This window comes from Globicephala melas, chromosome 20 (genome assembly GCF_963455315.2).
Source record: "Globicephala melas chromosome 20, mGloMel1.2, whole genome shotgun sequence".
NCBI classification, from domain to species: domain Eukaryota; kingdom Metazoa; phylum Chordata; class Mammalia; order Artiodactyla; family Delphinidae; genus Globicephala; species Globicephala melas.
Genome location: NC_083333.1, coordinates 13,575,656 through 13,603,496, shown reverse-complemented (window position 1 = coordinate 13,603,496; position 27,841 = coordinate 13,575,656). Strand labels below are relative to the sequence as shown.

The window sequence follows — 27,841 nt, the reverse complement described above, 5'->3', positions numbered from 1 at the left end:
ACTCGGTCCACGTGGTTCCCGAAGGCCTCAAGGAATAGGAGTTAAGGAGGCAGGTGTTTACAGGGCAGCTTTCAAACAGAATGTCTGGAAAGCAAATGGATTCCTTGCAAGGATATGAGTTCTCCATCAGCATAGGTAATGAAGCAGAGGTGGTCAAGGTAGACATTCCTGTAATAGGTGGAGGGGTTATTACTCTCAGGATACATCTCATTCTGGAATCCGAGGAGGTGGGTTGCAGGACATACCAGTGGGGAGAACACCTTCTGACTTCTTGTGGATTAGACCTTGCATTAAATGTCACCTCCTCTGAGAAGCCTTCCTTGATGGCTCAATTTACAGTCCTCTCCCATCACTCTGGATCCCCGCTTCCTGCTGTTGCACTGTCCTGAGTACTCCTCCCTGTTGGTTGTCACTCTCCCACCCCAGACTGTAAGCTCCCTGAGGTGGGGACTCTGTCTCTCCTTTTCTTTTGTGGACTCCTCCGTCTCCAAATGGAGCCTGGCCTCAGCTTTGAGTGAATTCACAAACGGGGTGTGTAGACCTGGAATTTGAACATCAGTAGCATTGACAGTGTGGGACAGAGGAGGGGAGGCATGGGCTGGGGGAGGGGGGTTGGGCAAAAGCAGCAGTGACATCCCCTGCTCACGTGGAGGGGAGGGGAGATGAGAGCCCCGTACCCTTCTCGGAACAGGAATAATTTACCGAACGCATCACAGGAAACCAAAGGAAGAGCTGAAAGTTGTAAGAGGACTCTTAAACCCTGGATTGGGAAGGGAGCCGTGCCCAGTGTGAGTGGGTCAGGCCTCACCTTTCCCAGTGGAGTGTCTTTCAATCTCCTCCACCACTGAGAAATCAAAGTGGGATCCAAGCACGTTATTTAGGGCTGTGAAGATTGCCAGCCACAGAACTCAGAACCCCAGTGGTGGCAGAACAGACCTGGAGAATTAACTGAGGTCTGGGAGAGGGGACTGGGGGGATGCTTCCCACGGAAAGTTCTTCTAGACTTTTAAAAGTTTTTGTTTATATTTGTGTGTGTGTATATGCATGTATACACACACACACACACACACACACACATTTTTTTCATTAAATTTTTTAAAAAGGAACCCCCTGTGGTGCAGGGAAATGGGGCATTTCCTCCCGGTTTCCTAAGTATGCAGCCAGTGCTGCATTCTCAGACCAAGTCCTCAGAAATGGGGCCATTCGGCCTTCCTAGCTGTCATATGACAATAGCATTTCCTGGCACGCTGCCTTGTCTTTTGTTGCTGTTCTTGTGATTTTTTTTTTAACAATAGAAATGGTAGTGTGAATAATGTGAGGTGTGGCCCTCTATCCTGGCTGGCTCCAGGCCACCCAGACGCTAGAAAGAAAACCCAGCTGTCTTTTCCGGCCAGAGGGGGTCCACGGAGCAGGACACAGGCAGTGGGAGGCTGGGTCGTGTGAGATGACAGGTGACAATGGCCCAGCCTGCCACCCTGCACGGCTTGCTACACGGGGCTGCTGGGGCTGGTTAGGGAACTTGCCCTCTGGGTCAGCGGGGTCACCTCTCCAAAGCCTGCTGTCACTGTCACTGGCCCCAGCAGCATCCTCTTGGTGGGGCCATCCCCCAGAAGGACTGAAAGAAGCTGGCTCAGGTCACCAGCCCAGAGGCCCCGGCGTGACAAATTCCTGCCTTCACGTCTAGCACGAGAGCCACTATAACCCAGCACTGCGCTGGGTGCCGGGACTCTTGAGGGGCCGAGAAAGGCAGGAGATGGTGGAGAGGGTCAGATCCGGGGATGAGAATTGCCAAGGTGGCCAAGGCATCGGACAGACTTAGGTGGACCCCCAGGGCCCGAGGGCACCTGCTTCCCACGTCCCTGGGATCCCAAGTCTGTCCATTTCTCTGTGAGAAAGGGCTTTGTAGTCACAGACAGTTGGAAATCCTGTCTACTCTCTTCCCTTTGGAGAGCACACATCAGCTCAGAGAAGGCCTGAGCTGAAGCCCCCGTTTAACTTGGTGCTTCTGTCCTTGTGTGTGTTTGTCTGCGTCACGCGTACATACTTGTTAAGGCTCCCTGGCTCTGGTTGTCCACTCGGGGGCGATTTTGCCTTCAGGGGACATTCGTGGTTGTCACCAGTGGGGGGAAGAGCTACAGGCGTCTAGTGGGTAGAGGCCAGGGATGCTGCCGAACGCCCTACAACGCACGGGACGGCACAGCCCCCCAGTAAAGGGCCGTCCAGCCGTGCTCGTCAGCAGCGCCGGGGTTAGAAGCTCTGTTCTAGAAGGACTCAGAACCCCGGCTCAGCACTGCTCTCTGTCGGATGATGGACGACAACCCATGACAGTGAGAAGCGGCCGCAAGACATTCAGGACCCCAGCTCGTTGACTCTCAGACCCACGTTTTGTTTCCCAGTTTTAACATCTTGGAAATCAATGGTGTATCCTAGTCTAATTGGAAGCATCTTTTTTTTCTTTCTCAGCAGTACTTAAAATAAGGGTGCCTCTAACAGTCAGTGATGTCCTAGGTTTGTGAAATTGCAACTCCTTAGACAGGGGCCTCGGGCACACCCCTTCTCCTTTGCCAGGCCTCACTTTGTCCATTTGTAAATGGGAGGAAGACCACGGCTGAGGTCCTGTCCAGCCCTCCGTGGTTATGATTTGTGGCCCTCTCTACCCTGGGGCATGAACACACGTGTCAACTCTCCATCCACCCTCTGGGATGGAAGCGAAGAGAACCCACCTGTGAGGGTATAGCAGGATCCGAGGTATTTTGACATCATCTTTTCTGGTTTTTGAACTGAACCTTCTGTCTAAAGAATAGAAGAATAACTGTGTTGGTATTTCTCTCTACAGGAGAGTGCTAGAATTTTTCCAGCCATTCTTTCCTTCAGTTTTAGAAGCAGCTTTCAGGAGATTGAATTTTATTGTGGGGAGAGAAATAGACTTGATGAAGACATGCGGTAGCTTCAAAAACTGACTGTCCCCGTCCTTGGGCTCCCGGGGCTGTGGGCACCTTGCCTGCAGACCACTCAGGGCCCTGAATCTCAGCCTCTTTTGTTCTGCTTCTGCTTCTGCAAAGCAACAGTGGTGGACTTGCAAACCTTTTCATTCAAAAAATATGCCAGACATTGTTCTCAGTACTGGGGATACAGCCATAGACAAGCCAGTCCTTGGGTGGTCCCTGCTCCCGGGAACCTACATTCTAGTGGCAGAGTTGGACAAACAGGCAGACATGGAATACGTCAGATGTTCGTTGCATGGGCAGCAGGACAGAGTGTGTGACTGGGGCGTGAGGGATGGCCTCAGTGAGGAAGTGATGTTTCGGTCAAAGCTTTAAAGACACGGAGAAGACAGTATGTGTGTGGGGTGGTGGTGGAGTGTTCTAGGCCAAGGAACAGCTAGTGCAAAGGCCCTGGGGCAGGAGTGACCTTGGCATGTTTGAGAACAGAAAGCAGACTGCTGTGGCTGGGGGGTGGGGGACAAGAGGGAACGTGGTAGGCGATGAGGGGAGGGGAGTCAGCAGGGACCAGAGGAAGGTGTTGGGATTTCATTCTGAGCGTGATGGTTGGGATGGGGGTGAGAGTGAAATGCAGTGGAAGTGTCTTGTCTTCCTGGGAAGCCGCCTTCTTGAAGCAGTTGGTTAGCAGTGGTGGGGTTGGGGGGTCCCTGCAAGGAGGTGGGGGGGGGTAGTGGTAAGGACGATGTGGAAGGAAAACTGGACCACATGTATTCACCACAAGCATCCCATATGGTCGTTCCTGAAGATCAGGGACAAACAGGTCAAAAAGAACGTGGGCGGGAACCACAAATGAACCCAGCCAAGCCAGGCTTAGGCAGGTCCCCTTTGAGGCGGCAGAGGGGTGGAGGGTTTACCCATGGGGCTCAGGGTTACTTTTGAGTCGAGCTTCTGGAGAGAGTTGGAAGGGCCACCCATGAACAGGACCGGTTCGTTCTTCTCAGTGCAGGTTTGTCAGATGCCTGAAGCACAGCCAGCCAGGTTACCAGCTGGGGAGAGAGATCTGGAAACACAGCCAGTGCCCCCACAAATGGGATTCCACTCTCTGCATGTTGGGGTCAGCACTGGGCCCAGGACTTTCCCTACGTGGCTTCCTCTCAGATCACAGTGGGACCTGTGTTTGTTCAGTAACTTTAGTGGAGTCATTTAATGCCAGCTTCCTGGGGAAGGTCTACGTAAGTCAACTTGAAACCCAGACAGAATACCGAAGGCTCTATTCAGCACGTGTTAAAAACCTTCTTTGGGCCGGTTTAACATACACTGTAACAGTAATGATTTATATGGAGAGAAATAGTAACAGACATATGGAAAGAAAATACGAGTGAAAAATGAGGTTCTGGGATTTTCATGTTATGCGTTACTGGGTCACACCAGATGACACCATAGACCAGTTCTGTCCCCTAGAACTTTCTGCGCTAACAGAAATGTTGTACATCTACACCATCCAGTATGGTAGCCACTGACCAGTGGATGTGTCTACTCTGCCTGAGGAATGAATTTTTAATTTTATTTAACTAAGTACTTTTCAAATTTTGGAATAATTTTAGGTTTACAAAAAAATTGTGAAGACAGTACAGAGAGTTCTTATATACCCTTTACTCAGTTTCCTCTAACGTTAACGTTTTACATCACCGCGGTCCAGTTGTCAAAACTAAGAAATCATTGTGGTACAGTCTTATTAACTAAACTAGATTTCATTCAATTGCATCAATTCTTCCAGTATTGTCCTCCTTCTGTTCTAGGATCCCATCCTGGGTACCACCCTGCATTTAGATTCTATTTAAATTTCACTTGTTAGAATTTGAATAGCGACCTGTGACTAACAGCTGCCCCATCACACCGGGCTGGGCAGGTGTGGAGAGTAAGATCCTTTCTGAGCTTCTGGGCCTGGACGTGCATTACGTTTGCATTTGTGTTTCCCTTTGGGATGGAGGAAATCTATCTCAGTTTGCTGAGTTCCCCTGGGAGTGGGGACGTCGGGGAAACCTGGGTTCCTAGGCTGGCTTTGCCTGGCCTGGGGCCTGACTCCGCTGAGGGCTCATGCTTGGAGAAACAGCCTGCCTCCAGGGAAGCCAGGTCACAGGGGAGTGAGTTCTGATGTCGGTCAGGGAGGGCCTGCCTTTGAGTCTGGAGTCTGTGCAGACAGACAGCTGTACTTCCCCTGAGCAGAGCTCCCCAGGAAAGGGGCTCCAGAACCCAGGGCCCTCACCCACACACTTTCTTCTCCAGATCAGGAAGCCCCGGCTACTCCCACCTAGGAGCCAACAGGGACTCTCACCTACTGCAGAATTAGCAAGTTACCAGGCCCAGGGTGGCTGCCATGGCCCTCAACTAGGAATCACTGTTGACCCCAGGGAAGGCCATAGGGGGCCGCCTTTCCCTTTAGGAACATGTGCCTGTTGGCTGAGGCCCCAGGGGCCCTTACAGGCCCTGTTGAACCTTTGACGCCCTGGAGAATAATAGATGCAGGTTTCCAGCTCTTCACACCCACCACGCACACAGGTATTGTGAGTTCTCTTTGGGGGAATACAGTTTACATCTTAGACAACCAGGGAGGCAGCAGGGATTGGGTAGCCAGACAGAAATTTCAAGACCCAGAAGGGTTTCCAGACCAGAAGACTATAAATGTAAAACCACTCCCCTGAGCAGACCCCGGCAGGTGCAGCGCACACCTGGGAAGGTGAAGACGACATAGAGCATCCTTCCAAGGCCCCACAGGGCGTGGTGGGGCAGTGAGGCAGAGACGGTGCCTATTGTGCCTTCAGAGATGCCGAGTACAGATCTGGCTCCGGTGTTTGCCTTGGTAGCCTGACTTCGAAACGTGCTTTCCAACAAACCCGGCTGCATTTCCCAAAGTGGGTTCCACAGTACCCCCTGCTTTTCCCGCCCCCATCTGGGTTCTTTGTCTATGTAAGTGTGGACTACCACACTGCTTCCTTGACTGAGATTCACAGAGCCTGTCAGCATATTTTAAAAGGCCTTCTGTAAAGAAACCAAGTTGAATCTGAGCAACGGGGGCATTTGTCCCAGACTCTTTGGGCCATCAGACTCTGCCCTTTACTGTCACTGCAGAACACTTGTAAGGAACGTCCTGCAGAATTGGTGGTTGTCGCATCACATGCCTGGGGAGGGGCTCCGTTCCGCCAGGCTTAAATGTCGTAGCAGGGAGGGAAGAAGGATTTCCAGAACAAGGGCCCTGGAGCTCCCAGGTTTCTTCGAGTTGAGGAAGGAAGTTACTCGTCTCTTCCAGAGAGAAGGGAGATGAGGCTGGACCCACAGGAGGCAGAAGGAAGGTGCCCAGAGCTGATTTTCTTGTTTGGAAGAAGAAAGTCTTGTCTTTGGAGTTTTTAGAGAACAGAACCTAGACAGTGGGGCTTGGAGGATGGACTGTCTTACAGGGCGGATTGGAGCTGGGCGATGGGGTCAGAGCTGTAGGGAGGGTGAGGTCTGGGCAGCGAAAGATGCTGGCAACTCTCTGTTGGTCTTCTTATTTTCCGTTTTTTATCCCCCCCGCCCCCAGCAAATGACTTCTCCTTTCTACCAAATATCTGACGCCTTCTCTCATTATGTATCTCCCAAGCCCTCTCTTTGTCTGTTTAACTGCCCATAAAGAGGAATGAAATGTGTACGTGTGTGTTTTTATATTTGAACTTACTGAAGTTACTAGATAGAGCTTTCTGTTCTCTTTTCTTATCTTAAAAACAGCTGAATTTGGGATTTTACGTTTTTTTCTTGTATCCCCAACTGAATTATGGTCCTTATGATTATGAGTGATCCTTGACCATATTTTATTTTATCTTTTCCCCTGGGAGGCTGGAGGCCTCTACAGCACCCACCTCTGGCCTTGTTTGTTTGGGTCTCACCCTCAGTAAGCTGAGGGCCCAGCGATGTGGGAGTGCCCATTGGGACCGTCGTGGGTGAGCTGTAACTGTTCAGATCCCAACAGAGGACTTTTCCAAAGGTGCCGGAACTGTTGAAGTATAAAGTGCAGGGAGACAGGGTGTCAGGGGAGAGCTGCTGTATGGGGAGAAATGGTTGAATGGAAAATTAGTTTTTCTTTCCCAGTAATTGTTTTGACATGAGCGGTAATTAGCCAACAGCTGACAGACCAGAACTGAAGTGAGAACAAGAGGATGGATTAGGGGCAAATGCCACTGCGTTAGATGGTTCCCAGCAGCCGTTAGCATGGGGGCCGCCAGGCTGGGAGAGGCTGCAAATAAGAGAAGGGTGTGTTGAGGGTGCACTTTTTGAGGTGCTGTGGAAGGAGAGGACGGGGGTCGGAAGGGCAGCCTCTGCCCTCAAGAAGATGGGGACCACCCTGGGTTAGAGGGACCCAGCACCATCAAAGGTAGTGACTGGTTCTAAACTAAGGCCTGTTCAGGTAAGAACTTACGTATTCCATTTTCGTAATCAACTGAACTGTGGTCGCATTTTTTTGGTTGTCGATAGATTTTAGGGTCAGGGCGATGCTGGCTTTGTATAATAAACTGGGAAACTCACCAGGTGTTTCTGTACTGTGCAGTCTGGGCCTATGTATTTCTTTGAAGAGTTTGAACCACTTTGCCTGTAAAACCATCTGGGTCTGGTGCCTTTTGGAGGGGAGGTCATTTTTCAAAGGTTTTACTCATTTTGATGTTTCTGGTATCCTTTGAAACCATTTTGATCATTTGAATCGTATGGAAAGTTTTGTATTTATTAGCATAGAATTATAAATAATATGCTCTTACATTAAAAAAAAAAAACTCAAGTCTGTTTGCCATGTGTATGTTTGCTCTCTAATTCCTGATTCTAAGCATTTGTGTTTCCTCTCACTCTCAAATTAGGCTGATCTGCCTTTTTTAATCACCGTTAGTCTCTACTCCCCCTCGCGACTGACCTGCCCTGAACCAGCCAGGGTTGCAAATGTTATCCTGTCTCCTAATTCATTAATTTCTCTTACCATATTTATATCCTTTTCTCATGTTTTCCTTTGATTTATTTTATTGGCTTAAAATTTTTTTTTCTAATTTCTTAAGTTGAATGTTTAGTCTGTTTCTTTTTATCCTCTTGGCTTTGGTAATGAAATAATTAAGGCTATGAATGTTCCTCCAAATATAATTCAGGCCCTATCCCATTTGTTTTGATAGGTTCTTCTTCATTATTTTCAAAATATCGTGTAATTATAGTTTTAAATTCCTCTTGGACCTGAGATTATTTAAGAGGGTATTTTCTTAAATTTTCAAGTGTTTGGGAGTCGGGGCGGGGGGGGGATGAGGACCTTGTATATTCTGTCCTTTCATTATTAGTATCTACTTTTATTGCTTTCTGGTCAAAGAATGTGCCTTGTGTTATTTAGGCCTTTTGTAATTTATCAATACTTTATTTGTGGCTTAAATAGGCCCAACACTTTTTTTTTTATGTTGCATGGATTCTTGGTAAAAGATATCATCTCTGTTTATAAGGTATGATGTTTACTCCATCTAGTTCAATCAGCCTTTTAAATTAAATTACTCAGATATTCCACATCCTGACTTTTGGCCACGAATCAGTCCTAGACTGAAAGCAGTATATTAAGATTTCCTACTGTTGTCTTTAGGTTCTCCAGCATCTGTGTTTTATCTGTTTCAGCGCTATGCTCCTTGATAAGGGAGATTTCTCCAATGTTTTGCCTGCCTTGTGGGTTGTATATCAGCAGTCTAGTGCCCTTCCTGGCGTGGCCTGCGCTGACCTGAGTAGATTCCCCTCGGCAGCCACAGCTTCTCTGATGCCCTTGGAATCCTGGCCCTCCCTCCTCACCCCCCTTTTCCCTAGAGGATTCCTGGATAGAATCAGCAGCTGAGCAGCCTCTTGAGGGCCCTGGGTGTAGACCAGGAGCATGGCTGGCCACGTGGGGTTAATTTGTTGTTTCTCCTTGTGTCCCTAAAAGCCACTGCCCTGGGGGCCAGCTCTGTGGCCGGTGTTTTGTTGTCCTGGTGTGTCTGTGCCCACCCTTCTTCCGGAGTGTCCGGCCAACGGGCAGATCGGGAGAAACCCAGCTACCCACAAGAATCTGCTGAGTGCGCCTCTGTTCACAGGTGGCCCTGGATTTTTCGCTGCAACTGGGGGAGAATGGGGGGCACTCCCCAGCATGAAAAAGGTTCTGCCTGGGGTGACCTTCATACCCCATTGCTTGCCCGCAGCCCTTGCTCTGTGAATGGGCAGGTGGTAGTAATTTCGGCCTCACCGTCACCTCCTCCCTCCCTGCAGGGTGGTGTCAGCAGGAACCACCAAGAGCTGGACATGGGTCTCTGCATCTTTCTCCAGGCCGACCTGCAGTTGTCTGTGTTGTAGCAAATCCTCCAAGCCTGGGGCATGAGGAAGGCATGCTTTCCTGGTGTCCAGAGATCAGTGCAGGCTTGGGGTTCAAGGCCAGGAGATTTAGGAGCCGAAGCAGTGGCCTTCCCTCTCTCCAGCCTTCCCCTCTCTGTTCATGAAGTACTCTATAACTTCACAGATCTCTTTTGCAGTTATTGTCTCGTTGGATTTTCGTCCCAACAAAGTAGGCAGAGACTAGGTAGAACTGTCCCCATTTTCCAGATACAGAAGCTGAGGCTCATGTAACTATATCCGTGAGAGGGCAGTGCCACCTCTGGGAACTGAGGATGCATGGGCTGCGGTGTGTACGTGTGATGTCAGGACCCGGCAGCAGCGTCGGGGGCTTCAGATCAGCCCCGATGGGAGCCTTGAGGCCACAGAAATTGGCAAATGCTACAGACCAGAGCTTCCCATCCCCCCCTTGAAGGGCAGGTGTATCAGCTCGTGTTGGGAGCATGAGTGAGTGTCATAGGGATAGAGTTTTAGAGGCTTGAATTTTTTTTTTTTTTTAGACTTTAGGAAAACTGGGACTCGAGAAGGATGTCATATGATCCCCTGGCTATTAAATGGCAAAACCAAATTTCATGGAAACCAGTGAAGCCCGTTCTCTTTCCATTATAGTTATGTTACAGTGGGTGAGGGCGAGAAGGTCCTTGGGGACGGGGCGGGGACAGGATTTGTAGGAAGCTGTGGGTGGGGCCCTCTGACTCTGCAGAGAGATTGGACCCTTGACCAGCACCGGCGACCACAGCTGATGAGGTCTTTTCAGCGATGGCTGTTGGACTGTGATGGCCTCGCCTCCTACTAAGCATCTTTCTTTTTCTTCTCTGGTTGGCAAAGAAACTCGGTCCCCCAAGAGATAGGTAGCTGGGTGCTGGGGATTAGAGAGATGCTCTCAACCCGCCTCCGGCTCGGCAGATACGGATGAGATCCTAAGAGGTGGTCCTGGCCATGCATGACCCCTCAGAACCAGGCAGTGAGGGGGGAGAAGGGGCTGCAGCTGCCCCTGTGGTCCGCAAGGTCGGAGGGGCCTGCCTGTGGCCAGTGCAGCATCTGAGCGGTGTTTCTGTCCCCGCAGTGAATGGATACCACACGTCAGGGACCCCAGCGCACCCTCCTGAGACTGCCCACATGAGTGTCCGAAAATCCACCGGTGATTCCCAGGTAAGGGGTCCTGTTCCGGGATGTAGGGGCAGCCATTTAGGCAGGCCCAGGGAGGTGTCATTTAGGATGGGGATGCCCTGGGGGTCCAGGTGGCTACAGCCCAGTCCTGCCCCAGGTAGAAAGTGGTCGGTCTCTGGGTCATTCCAGCGTACCGTGATGTGGGAGAGCAGGCGATTGTGGTTTGGTTTTCTGTAGAAGTTGAAGATTGATTTTTCAGTGGTTTTTTTGGCTGCACCAGATGGCACGAGGGATCTCAGTTCTCCGACCAGGGATCGAAACTGTGCCCCCTGCAGTGGAAGCACAGAGTCCTAACCACTGGACCGCCAGGGAAGGCCCTAGAAGTTGAGGATGGTTTTGATGGGGTGATGGTGATGGGATTATAACTGTTCTTGGGGCAGAAGGTTCCATCCTGCTGTCTGGATTCCTAATACAGAGTCCAGATTTCCCACCGCTTTAAGAACATGGGTGAGGCCGGCCATTTTCCTTTTCTGCACGCCCTTTTCCCACCGTCTGACTTCACCCAGGAGGAAACTGAGTCAGACATTTTACCACATTTAATCATCTAACAGAGGGACAGCTACGATGTGGAAGGACATGGGAGGGTGTTTTTTATTTATTTTTTGTTTGTTTTTTTACATCTTTATTGGAGTATAATTGCTTTACAATGGTGTGTTAGTTTCTGCTTCATAACAAAGTGAATCAGTTATACATAGGTTCCCATATCTCTTCCCTCTTGTGTCTCCCTCCCTCCCACCAGGAGGAGGGTGTTTTAAGATTCCCAAACTGCGTTCTCATTTGTCATCTCAGCTGACACTTGTGCAAACGCAGGAGGGAGGTGTCAGTACGATTCCCGTGTTACAGATGAGGTCACGGAGTCTCAGACTGGTTAAGCGACTCATGAGGGTTGACACGATTACCAGGTGGTCAGACTGGACTTGATGCCGAGTTCTTCCGGTGTCCTTAAGCTGTGTCTGAGGAACTGAGGACTGGTCTTATGTGGTCTATCCATGAATTATCCAGAAGATGTCCCTGAGCAGAAGCCTCCAAACCAGCCCTTTCCAGGAGTGAAAATGCCAGGCCCCAAGGATGGTGGTGGCGGTGATGGTGGTGGTGGTGGTGATGATGATGGTGTGATAACAATAGTTGCTTGTTGTCAACAACAGTGGGTTCTCTGTGCCAGTCACTGAAAGAGAGACCTTGTGGTCTGTGACAGCAGGCGGCTTCAGTGTGACACTTAGCTTTAATGCAGGCAAGAAGGTTAAACCTCAGAAACCTAGTTATGTTCTTGTCTCAGGAGGCTGGGCATTGGGCACAGGTCAGTTCAGGTCGAACTCTGGAAGAGAATTGGGACGTCTAGGTGGGCCAAGGCTCCTTCCATGTTGATGGGTTGACGAATCTCCCGGGCCTCGTGTTAGAATGCAGATTCTGATTCAGGAGGTCTGGGGAGGGGCCGGAGGTTCCCTGTTTCTAATGAGCCCCCTGGGTAATGCTGATGCTGGTGTGGGGGGGCGTGGACCGTGGCAGGACAGGCGAGGATCCGGGCACGGTTAGTCGTGCCAGCACGCGTGTGTCCCCTTTACCCCCTGCTCATGGCACACGTCACAGCCCTGGCTCCGTGTGTTTCCTGCAGAACAGCCTCTTTCAGTCCGTTTGAAATGAAGCTTATTTGCCACCTGACTATGGAGTGTTTTCTTAAGACGTCAGCCCAAGCTCTGCTGTGGTCTCCCGGCAACTAGAAAAGCTGGTCTACCCTGGGCAAGAATACTGGAAACAACCCCTTCCTCCCCGCACCCACCCCCCATCATTCTTCTCTCGTTCCCTAATGGAACATGGCTCCCCCATCCCGAAATACTGTGGAGATGTTTCTTAACCATCTAAAACAAAATGTATCCCGATACATAGAACCTCCTGGGAAGCCAGCTGGACAGTGCGCCACCGTAAGCCTTTGGCCCATGAATTTCCTTTCGTGCATCTGTTCTTGGGATACATTCAGGGATTCTGATCTGTGTGTGAGGCTGTTCACTCAAGCATTATTTACAGCCCTGCCCCCTTGGACCCAACCTGATTATCCAACGACAGGGGATGGGTAAAACGGCTGATGGCACTGAACGCCGTCTGGCCAGCGAGACCCCGCAGCCGCGAAGACTCCTTCTTCCGAAGAAAATGTCGTGATTCCGGAAAATGCTGAGACATGATATTGAGTGAGAAAAGCAGAACAAAACTGCATGTATGGTCAGTCTTATTTGGGGGGAGGAAACCTACCCACATGTGAAGAAAAAATAAACCCGAACATTGGTGGCGTTGCTGTCCGGTTCTCAACCAGGGGACGTCTGGCAGTGTTTGGAGATATTTTGGTTGTCACAGCTGGGCAGGGGGTCCTACTGGTGGTATCTAGTCAGTAGGGGCCGGGGATGTCATTAAGCATCCCACAAGGCACACGACAGCCTCCACCACAAAGCATTACCCAGGTTGAAAAGATGATTGGTCTAAGGTGATTTTTATTCTCTTTAGACTTTTGGGTGTTTTTTTTTTTTTGCCTTTTTAAAATTTATTGGTTTATTTATTTTTTAACATCTTTATTGGGGTATAATTGCTTTACAATGCTGTGTTAGTTTCTGCTTTATAACAAAGTGAATCAGTTATACATATACATATGTTCCCATCTCTCTTCCCTCTTGCGTCTCCCTCCCTCCCACCCTCCCTATCCCACTCTAAAATTTCCTAAAATGAACACATTTTACTGTCATAGAAGGCGTTATAAAACAAGGAGTTCGAGGCGAGGTACTGGGGATGCAGGGAAGGTCAGCTCTGGAGACCCAGGCCAGGCCTGGGCACTGCTTCAGGACAGGTGGAGTCCAGTGCACTGTTTTTGGATGATGACATCGCGAGGGGGGAGGTATCATCAAAGTCACGAGAATACACAGTGCGGTGCATGGAGAGAGCAGATATGCATTCGTTCACTAGTTCCCCAGCTGTGAAAGCGTTTGCGAACCTACAGAGCTGGCTGTCCTAAAAGGCGCCAGAGGCCAGTCGTAGAAATGGGTTAAGAAGGGTTGATATTTCCAGAGAGCACTACTGACAGATGGTCCCCAGAGTAGATATAGCACACTTCAGCCTGCATAGTATTTACTACCCCATCCCAGGCTGTCAACTCTAATTAGTGACAATTCTCACCTAATAAGATTGAAAGAAAGGAAGAGTGAATGAAGGAATGAACGGATGAACAAACACATGGCCATTTGAGAGGCAGGGTTGGGGGTGGATCAGGTAGCTTGTCACACCCCTGTTGTGTTCGTTTTCTGCTACCTGCCCCCTCCTCCAGCAAGCTGATCAGGAAAATTAGAATGTTGGGCAGGTAGGAAGATTATCTAATCTTCATGGAAACCGGGAGTGTCTGTACCGTCGTGGGTGGGACTGATGGCTGGGTGCCCGGCACCCCAGGGGTGGTGCCCACCCAGTTCTGGGAGACCCGGAGGGCCAGGCGCAGGTGATAGTGATCTGGTGCCACTCAGTGGAGGTTTGCAAGCCTGCAGCTCTGGGGCGGGCTGCCTGGGGGCTGGATGCACGGGGCCCGCCTGATCGGAGGTTGGGGGATCACAGGCTGAGGATAGTCTTGCTGGCCGTGGCAGAAGCACATCTGAGCCTGTCCCCTGCCCGCCCGCCCGCCCGGGGCTAGGGTGGTGTGAGCCCCCTCTGCTCCCTGTGCAGGTACTGGGAGGGCAAGGAACCTGCCCACCAGAGCCCAGGCCGTTTAGTGACCCACCTTTCAACTGTTGTAGATTCCCATGAACTGCCCCCCAGGAAGGCTATCTTTAGACACAGGGGAGAGGAAAGGGAATGGGACTGCGAGCTTGGAAACTTAAGGAACCCGTTGGCGGTGAGATTCTGAGAGCTCATTTACTTAATTGGGCGCCCCCTCCCCTACTTGGTAAATAGCACATGTTCTATCGAGCATCTGTTTATTTGCGAGGCACTGAGTCATGGACAGATGTAGCCCTTGTCTTTTATAAAAATTAATTAATTAATTTTTGGCTGCATTGGGTCTTCGTTGCTGTGCGCGGGCTATCTCTAGTTGTGGCGAGTCGGGTGCTACTCTTTGTTGCAGTGTAAGGGCTTCTCATGGCGGTGGCTTCTCTTGTTGCGGAGCACGGGCTCTAGGCATGCGGGCTTCAGTAGTTGCAGCACGCGGGCTCAGTAGTTGTGGTGCACGGGTAGCCGTTGTCTTGATGGAGTTAATAGCTGGGACTGGAGAAAGAGATAAACGTTTATTTCATTTTGGCAATGATAGGGGCTGGAGGGAACGTGTGCTCTGAGGACATGACCAGGTGGTGGTGGAAACATTGAGATGGCCTTTTTAAGAAAAGCTAAGACTCGGGCTTCCCTGGTGGCGCAGTGGTTAAGAGTCCACCTGCCGATGCAGGGGACACGGGTTCGTGCCCCGGTCTGGGAAGATCCCACATGCCGCGGAGCAGCTGCGCCCGTGAGCCATGGCTGCTGAGCCTGCGCATCCAGAGCCTGTGCTCCGCAACGGGAGAGGCCACAACAGTGAGAGGCCTGCATACCGCAAAAAAAAAGAAAAGCTGAGACTGGAAAGATGAGCAAGGGTTTAGCTTGGTGAAGAGGTAGTGGTAGGGGAACAGCATTCCAGGTGGAGGGAACAGCATATGTGGATGCCTAGAGGCAGAATTTCAAAGAAGCCATGGAGTCCGAGTGGGGCTGTGGTTTACTATGTTAGCAGGTGTGGGGAGGGCACAAGAAGAGGCTGGAGGAGTCCTCAAGGCTGTTGTGAGGACCTTGGGTTTTGTCCTAACAGTGCTGGGAGCCACTGAGAGGTTTCATACTATGTCCCACTTTCTGAGGGTGTGGGACCCAGACTCTTCACAGGGTAAGGAGACAGGGTCAGGAAGACATTGCAGAGTCCAGGGGCTCGCTGAATTGGCTGGGAATGACACACTGCCTTCTCCCAGGCACTGCCTCGTCTGTCACCACCCTCAGTGGGTCCTCACAGTGACAGCAGAGCAGCCCAGGCGAGGCCAGGAAACCAGGCTGGGGAGGGGTTTTTAAAAAGAGGAGAAAAACCTTCTAGAATCATAGGAAAAGGAAATTAAAAAAAAAAAAACTTCTGTTATGGACACACGTAAACATTTATAAGAGTAGAAGGACTATTTTAATAAAGGACCATGGACCAATCATTTAACTTCAATTATTCAGCCAATCTTGTTTCATTTAAACTCCCATCACAGGACTTCCCTGGTGGTCCAGTGGTAAAGAATCCACCTTCCAAGGCAGGGGACGCGGGTTCGCTCCCTGGTCGGGGAACTGAGATCCCACATGCCGCGGGGCAGCTAATCCTGTGCGCCGCAACTACTGAGCTCACGTGCCCCGGAGCCCACACGCCACAACTAGAGGGAAAACCTGCATGCCACAACTAGAGAGAAGCCCACGTGCTGCAACTAAGGCCCAGTGCAGCCAAAAATTGAAAAAATTCAGTAAAATAAAATAAATAAAATGAATGGGTTATATATTAAAAAAAAAATTTTTTTTAAATAAACTCCCATCACCTCTCCCTAACTTCCCACTGGATTCTTTTAAAGCAAATTCCTCACATATTGTTTTAACTGTAAGTATTTCAGAATGTATGTCTAAGGGCGAAGACATAACATAATACCATCAGTACACTTAAGAAAACGTTAGTTCATTAATATCATCCAATATGTATATATTAGATCTGTGGGGTGAATAGGGTCGGGCCATGTGCACATTGTTTCCCAACAGCCTTTGCGCGCAGAGCTTTGAGCATCCCTGATGATTGGGCCTGAGTCTTTGACATTGGGGTTTGCCAGTGGTGGTTTTCCCAGATTGGCTTGTGGGAGCCTCTTTGAGTTGGCGTCTGTGTCCTTTTGTTATGTCACATCATTTGTTAAGCACTTTCTTACCTCCTGGCACAGATGTTCCAGGTCCACCTGGCATTTGGAATTAGCCAATTCTCCAAGGAGCCTGGGGCCCTTTTAGTGGGAAATCATATTAGAAACCACTTCTACCTAGTAGGTGTTGTCACTGTGACTGAGGTGTTGTTCCTTCTGGGACCTTTCAGTGGAGTGCTACGGAATGTGTGTGTGTGTGAGTGTGTGAGTGATGTGTGTGTGTGTATATATATATGATAATGTTTATGTATATGACGTTCAAATAATGGACACAGGTCTTCAGCAGCAAACAGAGCGTGAGAGCACCTGGGAGGAGCCTCTGACCCCCGTGTGCAGCTCTGGCTGAAACTGCACAACTAGGAGAGTAGAGACTGGCACCCACACTCAGAACATCACCCCCACCCCCACATGCTGTTACTTGCACTCCTGTCTTGACCCAGATTATAGGGAGGAGGGTGACCTCTGTGTCCAGCCTCATTCCAGACAGCCTTGGACACAGTGGCCCCCAAATCAGTGTTTGTGGATGACGGAGATGTTTTCTGGCCCCTGCAGAGATACCTGGAAAAACAAGAGATTGTCCCAGGTCTCCAAGTGGAGAGATAGCGGGAGACAGAGAAAAGAGTCATGCAGGTTTGGGGATCAGTTTCCTCTGTTTACTTGCCTTGTGACCCTGGACACCTTAGTGTCTGCAAGCCTCAGCTTCCTCATCTGTAAAATGAAGACGATGCCAGTAACCTGGTGGGGTTGTGGGGACTCAGTGAGATGACGTGTGTTAAATGCCTGCCTCACGGCTGCCTCACAAGGCAGCACTCAGGGCAGGAGCTCTCCCAGTGTATCCTTCCCCCGGAGTTCACCCCCTCCTCCCTGGAAGGCTATTGCCAAGGCTGCCAGAGCACTGGTTGCACTTCCTGGGGGGTGTAATGGGAGCACTGTGGTGGTCCTGGTTGCACTTCCTGGGGGGTGTAATGGGAGCACTGTGGTGGTCCTGGTGGTGATGATGTGTGTCTGTGGTAGGGAGACCCCTGCAAACTGCAGAATCCACCCCAGGGACGTCCCTAGCTGTCCAGTGGTTAAGACTCTGCGCTTCCAATGCAGGGGGCATGGGTTTGATCCCTGGTTGGTAACTAAGATCCTACATGCTACGCGGCCAAAAAAAAAAGAAAAAAGAAAAACGAGGGCTTCCCTGGTGGCGCAGTGGTTGAGAGTCCGCCTGCTGATGCAGGGGACACGGGTTCGTGCCCCGGTCCGGGAAGATCCCACATGCCGCGGAGCGGCTGGGCCCGTGAGCCATGGCCTCTGAGCCTGCGCATCTGTAGCCTGTGCTCCGCAACGGGAGAGGCCACAACAGTGAGAGGCCCGCGTACCGCAAAAACAAACAAACAAAAAGTGAATCCATCCCAAAGGTTCTCCTTGCCCATCCCGGGTGTGTATTTGCATGGACGAACCTGTAGGAAGAGCCCAGCACCTGTCTGTTCTCCTTGGAGACTGGTACCTGGGCCCCTGCCGTGCCGCCTCAGTCTGCCTTCCTCGAAGAAAGCCCCATCTTGGCAAGTGCCCTGCGCAGAATCGATAGTTGGGGAGGGTCCAGGGTGGGCAGGCTGGATGAGTTGATGCATTTAACACATCTAAGGAAGCTATAGTTGGTCACAAGCATGATGTTGCCCCAGAACCTGTTGGGTCTGCTAACAGAAGTGCTGTAGTTAGGGGGGCCTCAATGCAACGACAGAACAGACATCCTCCATGAAGGCCCCCAGACTCTGCCTTAAAGACCCTGGCCCCCGGAGACCTGCCGGATCAGCCGTTCTGGGAGGTGGGTGGGGGGACCCGATGGGGGAGAGCTAATTCTGATGCACTCCAGAGCCTGAGGACCGTTGGTGACAGATGGTGAAACAGGCTCAAGTTAACTTGGCAGGATGTCAAGGCTGGCGAGTTCATCTTCTTGTCTGTGAAACGATGACACGTAAAGGTCCCTTTTAGCTGAACAGTCCGGGGATGTCAGTTTTCATTAGCCTACTTTACTTACCTGCCAAAGTAGGTCTCGTTGGGAACGAGGGACTGAGGGGGGGTTTTGTGGGGGGGAGGCAGGGAACGAGGGGACCATGGGCAGGAACTCATCAAGCTTCTTATTTTGTCTGATGAGCAGTTGGGTTCCTGAGGCAGGGGCTGAACACACCCCACCCCCAAAACGCTCATCCTGCTGGGTGGTCCAGAGCTGTGCTGGCCTGGGGATGGGGACTGCTGGTTCCCTGAGGCTTGCTGGAGAAGGCTCTTCGTGCTTCTTCTGGGCCTTTCTCTGTAAAGTCCTAGCAGCCACTTTCTTCCCTCCCACTAGAGACAGAATAAGGCCACGAGTCCCAGGACACACATGCGATGCCACTGCAGTGCCTTAGGGGCGAGCCTGCTTCCCAGCTCGACATGTGGCTCAGGACAGGAGTGGGCATCCCATGTCCTGCTCAGGGACCCTATAGAGTCCCTGACGTAACTGCTGATGGCACAACAAAGACCCAGAATTGACCCTCCCCTTTAGGGTCATAGGCCCTTAGGACCCATGTGGTGTTTTCATCTGGCAATCCTTACTTTCCATTCCAGGACCATCCTAGGTCTGGGGCAAGCTGCTGAGGTCCTGTGGGCTTGGTGGTCCTTGGGACAGTGGTTTTCTTGCTGGCAAAGGGAAGACCCCCAAAGTCCGAATGGAAGCCGAAACAGAGCCCCCCTGCTCTCTGGGTTGGGAAGGTGACATGTCACGGATGTGGCTGAGCACCCCGGGCCACATTGCACGTATCTGGGGTGTGATGTCGGCCCCGGGGGATTTGGAATAAGATGTCATGTTCTGAATCCTCAGTGCAAGGAGGTGGTGGCCTTAACTCTCTGCTCCCCGGGTGGATTCTGCCGGTTAAGGCAGCCAGCAGCGTGCAGAACCACTTACCAGCAGAGGGCCGCTGAGGGGTTAGCTCCCCCAGCCACCGACGGGGAGAAGAGGAGGCAGACCTGCTTTGGAGCAGTTTTCTCAGAGCCTGTGCTGGAGGCTTCCTCCAATTGGTTTTCAAGCCGGGGCGCGGGAGGCTCCTGCCTGCCCTCTCCCAGAATATGGTGACTTGGGGGTTAACGGCAGCCGGAGCATCCCCAAACTTCCCCAGCCCGAGGCTTTTAACCAGTCCCTCCACCTTCAGGGAACCCGAATGAAAGAGGATGTCCGATATGGAGGACAGCTTTGACGATATTTCTTGTGTCTCTCCCCAGAACCTGGGATCCTCGTCACCAGGCAAAAAGCAGAGCAAGGAAAACACCATCACGGTAAGCGGCTCCCGCGGAGCGCGCGCATGTTGGGTGGCAAGCTGGGGCTGTCTCTGGTCCATGCCTCGGCTGTTGCCATGGCAATGCGGACCGCTGAATTGAGGCGATGCCCAGCCTGGTACCTGGGAAGTTCCAAAGCTTGGATGTTGCCGAGGGTTCCCCCCTTGCCTCCCCCCGGCCCTTCTTCTGTTGATTTCTTATTTCACTTTTTCTCTTGGGGCAAACAAGTGGAAGGATTGTGGTTGGAATGGTGCAGAAGCCATTTTTGCAGGGCAGGCAGGGGAAGGTACGTGTGCAGGAGTGGGTTGGAGGGGGTGGGCTGTGCTCCTCGCAAGTGACATGACGTGTAAATTACAGCCACGGCAGGGTGGCTTTTGTGCAGGGTAACTTCTGGAAGACATCAAAGTTAAAAGGAAGAGAAAGCGCCCTAAGAATAGAGTTCCTGGGAGTTGCTGATGGGGAAGCAGGCAGCCTGTGCCCAGAGCGGCCAGACAGCCTCCCAGGGCTCTTCCAAAAGCCCGCCGAGTCCCCACGCCACCCTGCCTCCGGCTCCACATCAGCCCTGTGCTCGGGGAAGGCGGGCGCTGGATGTCCCTCCCCCTCCAAGTAGAGAAACAACTCGCCCATCTGCTCAGCTAAGAACTTGGAGCTGGGAGACGTGTGGTCCTAGGTGTGCGGTTTCGACCCAAGTGCAGCAGCTCTGGGGCCGCAGATAGGCTCCTTCAGGCTCTGTCACACAGTTCTCGGAGATGGAAGCAAGACGGGGTCCCCTGCCCCGGCTCATGCAGGCTGCAGATCCTGCTTTGACGGATTTGGGGAGGAAAAAGCGGCAGGCAAACAATGGCAACAGTCATAATTGCTGCCCCTGTGTGTCCATTTATTAGGCACCAGGAGGGTTCTGAGCACCCATTTCATTCTCCGTTCACTGCGGGGAGGGCAGGTGGTTGGACCAGGGTAGTGTGGGGACTGGGAACTCGGGCTCTTAAGCCAAGGGGGTCAGCACAGCACCCACCAGCTGGGCAGCGACCCGGCCTCTCTGGGTCTCAGTGTCCACATCTGTACAATGGGGAGACGATGGGCATGTGTGCCCTAGGGATGGTGTGGAAAGCACGTAGAACAGCCTGGCACACAGTAGGTGCTCAGTTCACACTAGTCTCCTCATCACCGTGTTTATAGATGAGGAAACTGAGGCACAGGGCAGGACCTGGCACAGAGCAGGGCCTCGCCCAAGGTCACACAGCTGGGAAGCATCAGGACTTGAGACCTGTGCTCTTACCCACCAGCAATGCCCCAGGTGCAAGTTGCCCCCCTGAGGATGGGACCAGGCGGCTCAACCCTGGGCCAGCAGCAGCTTCCTTGTTACTGGAGCTGATGGGGAGGGCGTGGACAGGTCCCCGGGGCAGACGTCCTGAGAACACAGTCCTCACGTTCACAGAAAGCCCCAGAGTACTGGGGCAAAGCAGGAGCTCCCAAAGTTCCCTGAAAGATGGAGAAAGAGGGAGAAGAAACTGCATTGTAGAAGGAACGTGAATAAGAGAAATGAAAAGTGAAAAGCTGAGTGTTATGCCTCCCATGGGTGATGGAGCCCAGCTCACGAGGTGCGGCCCGGGTCACCGAGGTGCGGCCCGGGTCACCGCTCTGGTCTACCTTTCGGCTGGAGCCTGGGGCTTTGTCAGCGTGGGCGTGGCCCTGGGTCTCCTGGCAACACACCTCCTCCATCCCTGCTTCACTGCCTTCCCTCCTCCTTCCCGCTGCCCTACAGCAGTGCTTCTCATCTGAAGCCTTGGGGATACTTGTTAAAATGCAGATTCCTCTGTTGGTCACTCTGGGGCGAGGCTGGAAAGTTTGCGTTATAACCAACACCCCCACACCCCGGAGGTTTTAAATAAGCACTCAAGCCTTGGGGACTTTTTGCTGGGAAAACTGAGAAGGGGCACAGAGTGAGTGAGGACCAGAGCCCCGGACTTGAACCCAGGTCTGCTGACTGCCAGCCCATGCGGCCCTTCTCCTCTCCAGGCTGGAGATGGGCATCCTTGCCGGCCGGCCGACCAGTGGGGCTGCAGAGCTCTGTACCGTGGCTCTTGCCCTTCCACGGAGCAGTCACTCTCCCACTGCGGCCCCTCCCTGAGTCCTGATCCTGCAGAGCTCGTGGCTTCCCTGGGAGGAGATGCTGGGGGGAACGGTGGGGGAGGCTGGGGCCCAAGCTTCCCTCGCCCCGGTGTGCGGGGATGCGGTGAGCATCCTCTTACCTGGTCTCACCTGGGCAGCAGAGATTTGCAGGCGGCGTCCGAGTCTGGCTCACAGTGTGGCCGAGAAGCAAGGACCGAGCTTGGTTCCGACGCTCCGGCTCCCCGACCCGGGCCTGGAACACGTTTTGAAGAGGCCGACACGTGGGCTGCTCGTCAGCCGCGGGGCCCCGGGCAGGGCTGGCAGTGAGTGGGCTGCTTGCTTGATTGGAAGTGACGGGCGCTAATGGCAGTTCACAGCCTCGGCACCAATATGATGCGTCAGAATCTGGAGGATTCCAGAAAAGGTGACAGCAGAGCCACCTAGTCACACTCCTGTCCTAGAAGGAAGAGTCTGGGGACTGCTCTAATCTTCAGTCTGAGCTTGCCGGCATGGCCCGTCTGGGGGCCGCGGGTGGGAGCTCGGGGACGGTGTGAGTGCTTGAGGGCATTTTTCTTCTGCTTCCACGGGTCCCAGCTCTGGCTTTTGCCTCTCTCACCCCCTCCCAGAGTAGCCTCTCCCACCAGGAGGAAATTCAGGGCCCGCTTGGTTGTGAAACCACCTTCTCTTCTATGTTGCAGGCGGCTGTCAGAGAGGAGGGCACATAGCTGCGGCCTCTGCCTCCAGGGAGGCCTCCGTGCTGTGCTGGGGCCGGGGCTTGCGCCGGGCCTCCCCACGCCAGCCCCCTTGGGTGGGTCGCACTTGTGTTCAGCGGCTCTTGTGCCATGGCCAGGCGCCTGAGTGGTGGCTGTAGCCCCCGCAAGAGAGTTTCTGAGGGCAGCTCTTGTGGTTCTGCCTGCCCCCATGCAGGCCGGCCCTGGCAGAACCTCTGCTGCTCAGGGGGCCCCCTGGCCGTCAGGGGCAGAGCGGGTGTTACTCCATTTACTGAGGGCTGGAGAGAGCAGAGTTGGTGCCAGAGCGAAGACGCTGTTGCTTGAGGATGGTGAGCTTGGGAGCGAGAGTGGGAGGGGCTCCTGGAACTTCCCCCAAACAGTACATAGTGGGGGCATTCCCCCGTCTCCTGCTTCCTGTCCAGCACCCCTTCCTACCTGAGCCCCTGCCTCGGGTGGGGACATGGCATGGCTACGCCTAAGTGTGTTAGAAGGTAGCATGACATAGATTGAGTGTGACGTAGATTGCTGGCTTCTGACCCTGGCTCCACCATTATACACAGAGAATTGCAATTACATATTTACTTGTCTGCCTTCTTCATCGGGCTGTAAAACCGTCGAGGGCAGAGACTACACCTTCTACCTCTAGCCTCCGTTCACTGTACCAAGAAACATTTCCAGCTCCCATCACATGGCTGTGCTGGGCCAGGTACTAGGGACACAGCGGGGAGGAGGTGGGCTTCCTCCCCTCCTGGGACAGACTGTCTGGCGAAGGAAGAGAGATGCTGAATAAGCAGTCACGAGAAATACAAATGCACCTGTGCAAAGTGCTGGGAAGGTCTAGCCTACCGCGTGGCACCAAGTAGCCGTTCAACAAACGTTTGCATGGACCGAGCACATGTTCCATGGCACAACATCGTGGGTGAGGGCTCGAGCCGTCAGCCCAGACTAGAGGCAAATACTTCTGTGATCCTCAGCTAATCAAATGAGACCAGTGTGACCCAGCTTGTGGGGCTGCCGGAAGGATGAAGTGAGGATGTACGCAAAGCTTTTGCAGAAATTCTCCCAGGATGCCTCCCACGATGGGGCCGGTGAGGTGTAGTTCTCGAGATGCCCACCAGGGGGGTGCAGGGCTCTGCCAGGATTCAGGGAAATTCCTGTGGGATTGCCAGGGCTGCGAAATCCCAAAACCAGAGTTGACAGGGATGGAGACGGGCACCCTGGGGCCACTGGCCAGTCCATCCAAGGGCTGGTGTCCTCAGAGAGTGGCAGGAGCCCCGAGAGGGATGAAGCCTTGTCCTCCCCCAACCTCTCTCCCCCCAGCCCCGCTAGCTTTCACCTTCAGTGGTTGTTAAGGGGCCACTCGTGGTACGCCCCTCCCCTGTCTCCTAGACCCCAGACAAGGCACTCTAGAAGACCTTTGTATCCACTTCTGAGTACCTGCCTCCACGATGCTTAATGCCCAGTGTAATGTCATAGTTAATTTATCATTAAATTTGCTTGACGTTTTCATGGATTACATTATTAAACCAAATAAAGATAGGCTGTGGTCATCATTGTTTGTTGAGGCAAGAATAGCTGGAACGGGAAATAAGGAGTATGTGAAACTGTGGAATCCAGCCCTGGTTTCCAGAAGGAGGCTCATCTCTGGACAGACTTGGGGGTGTCAGCCCAAAAAGAGGGTTTGGGGAGACCATTGCCTGAGCTAGGCATTGAGAGGCTGGCCACCCCCAAGCAGACTCCTGCAGGCCAGTGATACCTCGGGTGGCTGGGGGCTGGGGCACTGGGAGAAAACATCTCATCCCAGGGGTTCCGTGGGCCTCTACCTTGACCTTGGTGGAATTCCATGCTCCCTGTCTCCAGGGCTCTCGGGGTCATTCCTGGCCCTGATCCTTCCTCCTGTGTCGTCATGCTTCCCTCCAGAGCGGGAATCCCCGCCCTTACGGCGGCCAGATGCCAGTATCTGGGAGGAGGGGGCCCTTCCCTTGGCTGGGATCTCTCCTGTGTTCTCCCCCCAGGAGTGCAAGCGAGGCCTGTGCCCCCGGGAGCCGGCGGGGCCTGGATTTACTTCTAGCCGCCCCCAAGCACCTGAACCAGAGGCCATGGCTGGGGGCCCACGGGCCTGACTCCGCTAGCAGAGGGCTGCTTTGGCTTACAAGGTGTCATCGTTGTTGTTGTTGTTAATAACCATGAATGAGCTGCTAACATTTAAGCGTTGAGACACTTCACGTACAAATCCTGATCTGCTGCTCTCGTGTCATCACATAAGCTGACAACCCTGGACTCCTCATTCTGGCTTGGCATCAGTTGGCGGGAGCTGAGAGGAATCTGCCCCCTAGTCAGACGTTCGCAGACACCACCCCGCTTCCCGAAGTGGAGGCTGGTCCCCCCACCAGCCCAAGCTTCAGTTTCCATGATGTGCGGGTCCCTCACTTCTCTGCATGGCTGCCTGGCCCTGGAGTCTGTGACTTAGATTCAGAACCTCAGGGGTTTTCTGCACTGTTCTCGCCATGAACGTCTGATGGCTCCCACTTAAGGCAGATGCTGGGGCTGTGACGAGGGTTAAAGACTGCCAGGGCTCCGGCCTTGCCTTCCTGAGGCCTTGCGGCTCCCAGAACAAATGAGCGGACTCTCTAGGAGCGGATCTGGGGCTTGAAGCGACACCAGCGGGGTCAGCGGCGAGGCCACTTCTGCCGAGCAGGGAAAGCCAGGGGCACCGCGATCGTGCTCAGGCAGAAAAGTCTGAGGCAGAGCCCAGGGATCTGTGTGCTGCTCTGTCCCGGGCCAGGGCCAGCCCTCCCCAGGCACGCACCCTGGATTATCACTTAAACTCTGTTCATAGAATATACGTCATGGGGTAAAATTCACAAGGTAACTTCTCACCCAGGATGCTCAGCCACTTCATTCCTTTCCCTGGAAGCGAATGATGTTATCAGTTTCCAGAAACATACCAGACGGGTGTCTATTCCTTCCTCCTCTTTTCTTAAATTTTATTTATTTTTTTAAACTTTTTTTTTTTTTTTTTTTGGCTGCGTTGGGTCTTCGTTGCTGAGCGCGGGCTTTCTCTGGTTGTGTCGAGCGGGGGCTACTCTTCATTGCGGTGCACAGGCTTCTCATTACGGTGGCCTCTCTTGTTGCGGAGCACGGGCTCTAGGCGCGCGGGCTTCAGTGGTTGTGGCTCGCCGACTCTAGAGCGCAGGCTCAGTAGTTGTGGCGCAGGGGCTTCGTTGCTCCGAGGCATGTGGGATCTTCCCGGACCAGGGCTCAAACTCGTGTCCCCTGCATTGGCAGGTGGATTCTTAACCACTGCACCACCAGGGGAGTCCCCTCCTTTTTTTTTTTTTAAATTTAAAAAAATTTTTTACACTAAGATAGCAAACAGTAAATACTAGTCTACCTTTTCTCCCGCCACCCACCCACTTAACACTGTATCCTGCCACACCTTCCTTATCAGTACAGAAGAATGTTCTTGCCATGTCTTTCACCATGGATATGATGCCCATACACGACTGTCTCATACTTTTTAACCATTCCCCTGCTGACAGACCGTGGAGTTGGGTTCCAGCCTCTTGCTACTGCAAACCGAGCCGTGGTGAAAACCGTGTGCGTATGTCACTGCACCCGTGTGTAGGTATCTGTAGGACAGAATCTTACAAGTGCAGCCTCTGGGTGGAAGGCTGTGGACATTTGCAGTGTTGCTAACTTCTGTTGCACTGCTCTCCAGACAGTTTGGACTGATTTCAGCCCCGCTGGGGTGGGGGTGAGTGCCGGTTTCCCCTCATTTGAAAGGCCGACTGCCAGAGCATCCCAGGACGCCAGTGCATGTTCTCTGTCAAGCTAGCCCTGTAGGGGGACCTCTTCAGTGCCGTGTCCTAGGACCCAAGCCCCTCCAGCTTCTCCCAACCCTCCAGCCAAGCCGTGTTCTTTCCTGTTCTGTGTCCTCCAGATAAACTGCGTGACATTTCCTCACCCAGACACGATGCCGGAGCAGCAGCTGCTCAAACCAACCGAATGGAGCTACTGTGACTATTTCTGGGTAAGTGGTGCCTCGGCGTCCCCGCACTGCGGCCCTGGGGACCAGGACTGGACACCCGGGAGGGGGGCGGTGGCTTGAGCTCAAAGCAGAGCGACCTCTCCGGGTGAAACCCAACGGGCTGGCAGTCGATTGAGCACTGGAGGCTGGAAACTTAAGTCCCACTTGGAGTCTCGATCATTCCATAAATCTCAGAAAGTCCACAGGGCAATATGGAAACTCCAGGCAGAATGCAGGTAAGCTGGAGGGTCCCCTTGCCGCTCAGTGGTAGCAGGAGACCAGAATCGGCTCCAACCTGGGCTTCAGACCTGCTCTGTCACTCTTTTTATTTTTTATTTTTTATTTTTTTCCTGTGCGATACACGGTCCTCTCACTGTTGTGGCCTCTCCCGTTGCGGAGCACAGGCTCCGGACGCGCAGGCTCAGCGGCCATGCCTCACGGGCCCAGCCGCTCCGTGGCATGTGGGATCTTCCCGGACCTGGGCACGAACCCGTGTCCCCTGCATCGGCAGGCAGACTCTCAACCACTGCGCTACCAGGGAAGCCCCTGCTCTGTCACTCTTGTAGGTGACCCTGGACAGCCTCCCTGTTTCCATCAAAGTCACAAGGAGGTTAGGCACAACCTGTAGGGGACTCCAGTTCGAATAATTCTATGGTTCCAGGCTTTTGCGTATTGCTCCATGGGTACGGAGTTTCAGTTTTGCAAGATGAGAAAGTTCTGGAGGGGGATGGTGGTGATGTTTGCACAACAGTGCACATGTCCTTAATGCCACTGCACTGTGCACTTAAAAATGGTTAAGATGGTAAATTTTGTGTGAAGTTCTCCAAAATTAAATATCTTTTGACAGATTCAGAGTCCTACTCAGAAACTCTGGGAGTACTCCTGGACATTTTCATTTTAAAATTCACAATGGCTTTTAAAATGAAATCACCCCGTTCTGGAATCAGACAGTGGTGATCGTTGTACGACCTGTGTATATATTAAAAACCAGTGAATTGTACACCTAAAAAAAGTAAACTTTGGCAGAGGCCCCAAGGAACGAGAAATTTAAAAAATCAAAACTTTTTTTTTAACCACCAGTCAGAATGGATTACCTACCCTTTTTTAGATTTGCTAACCAAGTACTAGACAAAAATGCTTTTGTCTTTTTACCAGATCTCTTGCCCTTCAGAAGGTAGCCAAAGATTCCTGTTGCTGTGTTTCTTCCAGATCTTCTGAGATATGTGCAGAGGCAGCAAATACTGTAGAAAGGGCTCT

General features: G+C 52.5%; 1 protein-coding gene across 7 annotated transcripts in view; it reads left to right on the top strand.

The window, feature by feature from the left end:
- The window catches only part of GAS7 (growth arrest specific 7), a 200,447-nt gene that overhangs the window by 143,193 nt on the left and 29,413 nt on the right, over positions 1-27,841 (top strand). For all 7 annotated transcript variants that reach the window (XM_030861414.2, XM_060290881.1, XM_060290879.1 and 4 more), the window contains 3 exons: positions 10,411-10,496; positions 19,661-19,714; positions 26,498-26,587. In XM_030861414.2, coding sequence (XP_030717274.1) covers positions 10,411-10,496; positions 19,661-19,714; positions 26,498-26,587 — 230 coding nt within the window. The remainder of the gene's footprint in view (positions 1-10,410; positions 10,497-19,660; positions 19,715-26,497; positions 26,588-27,841) is intronic.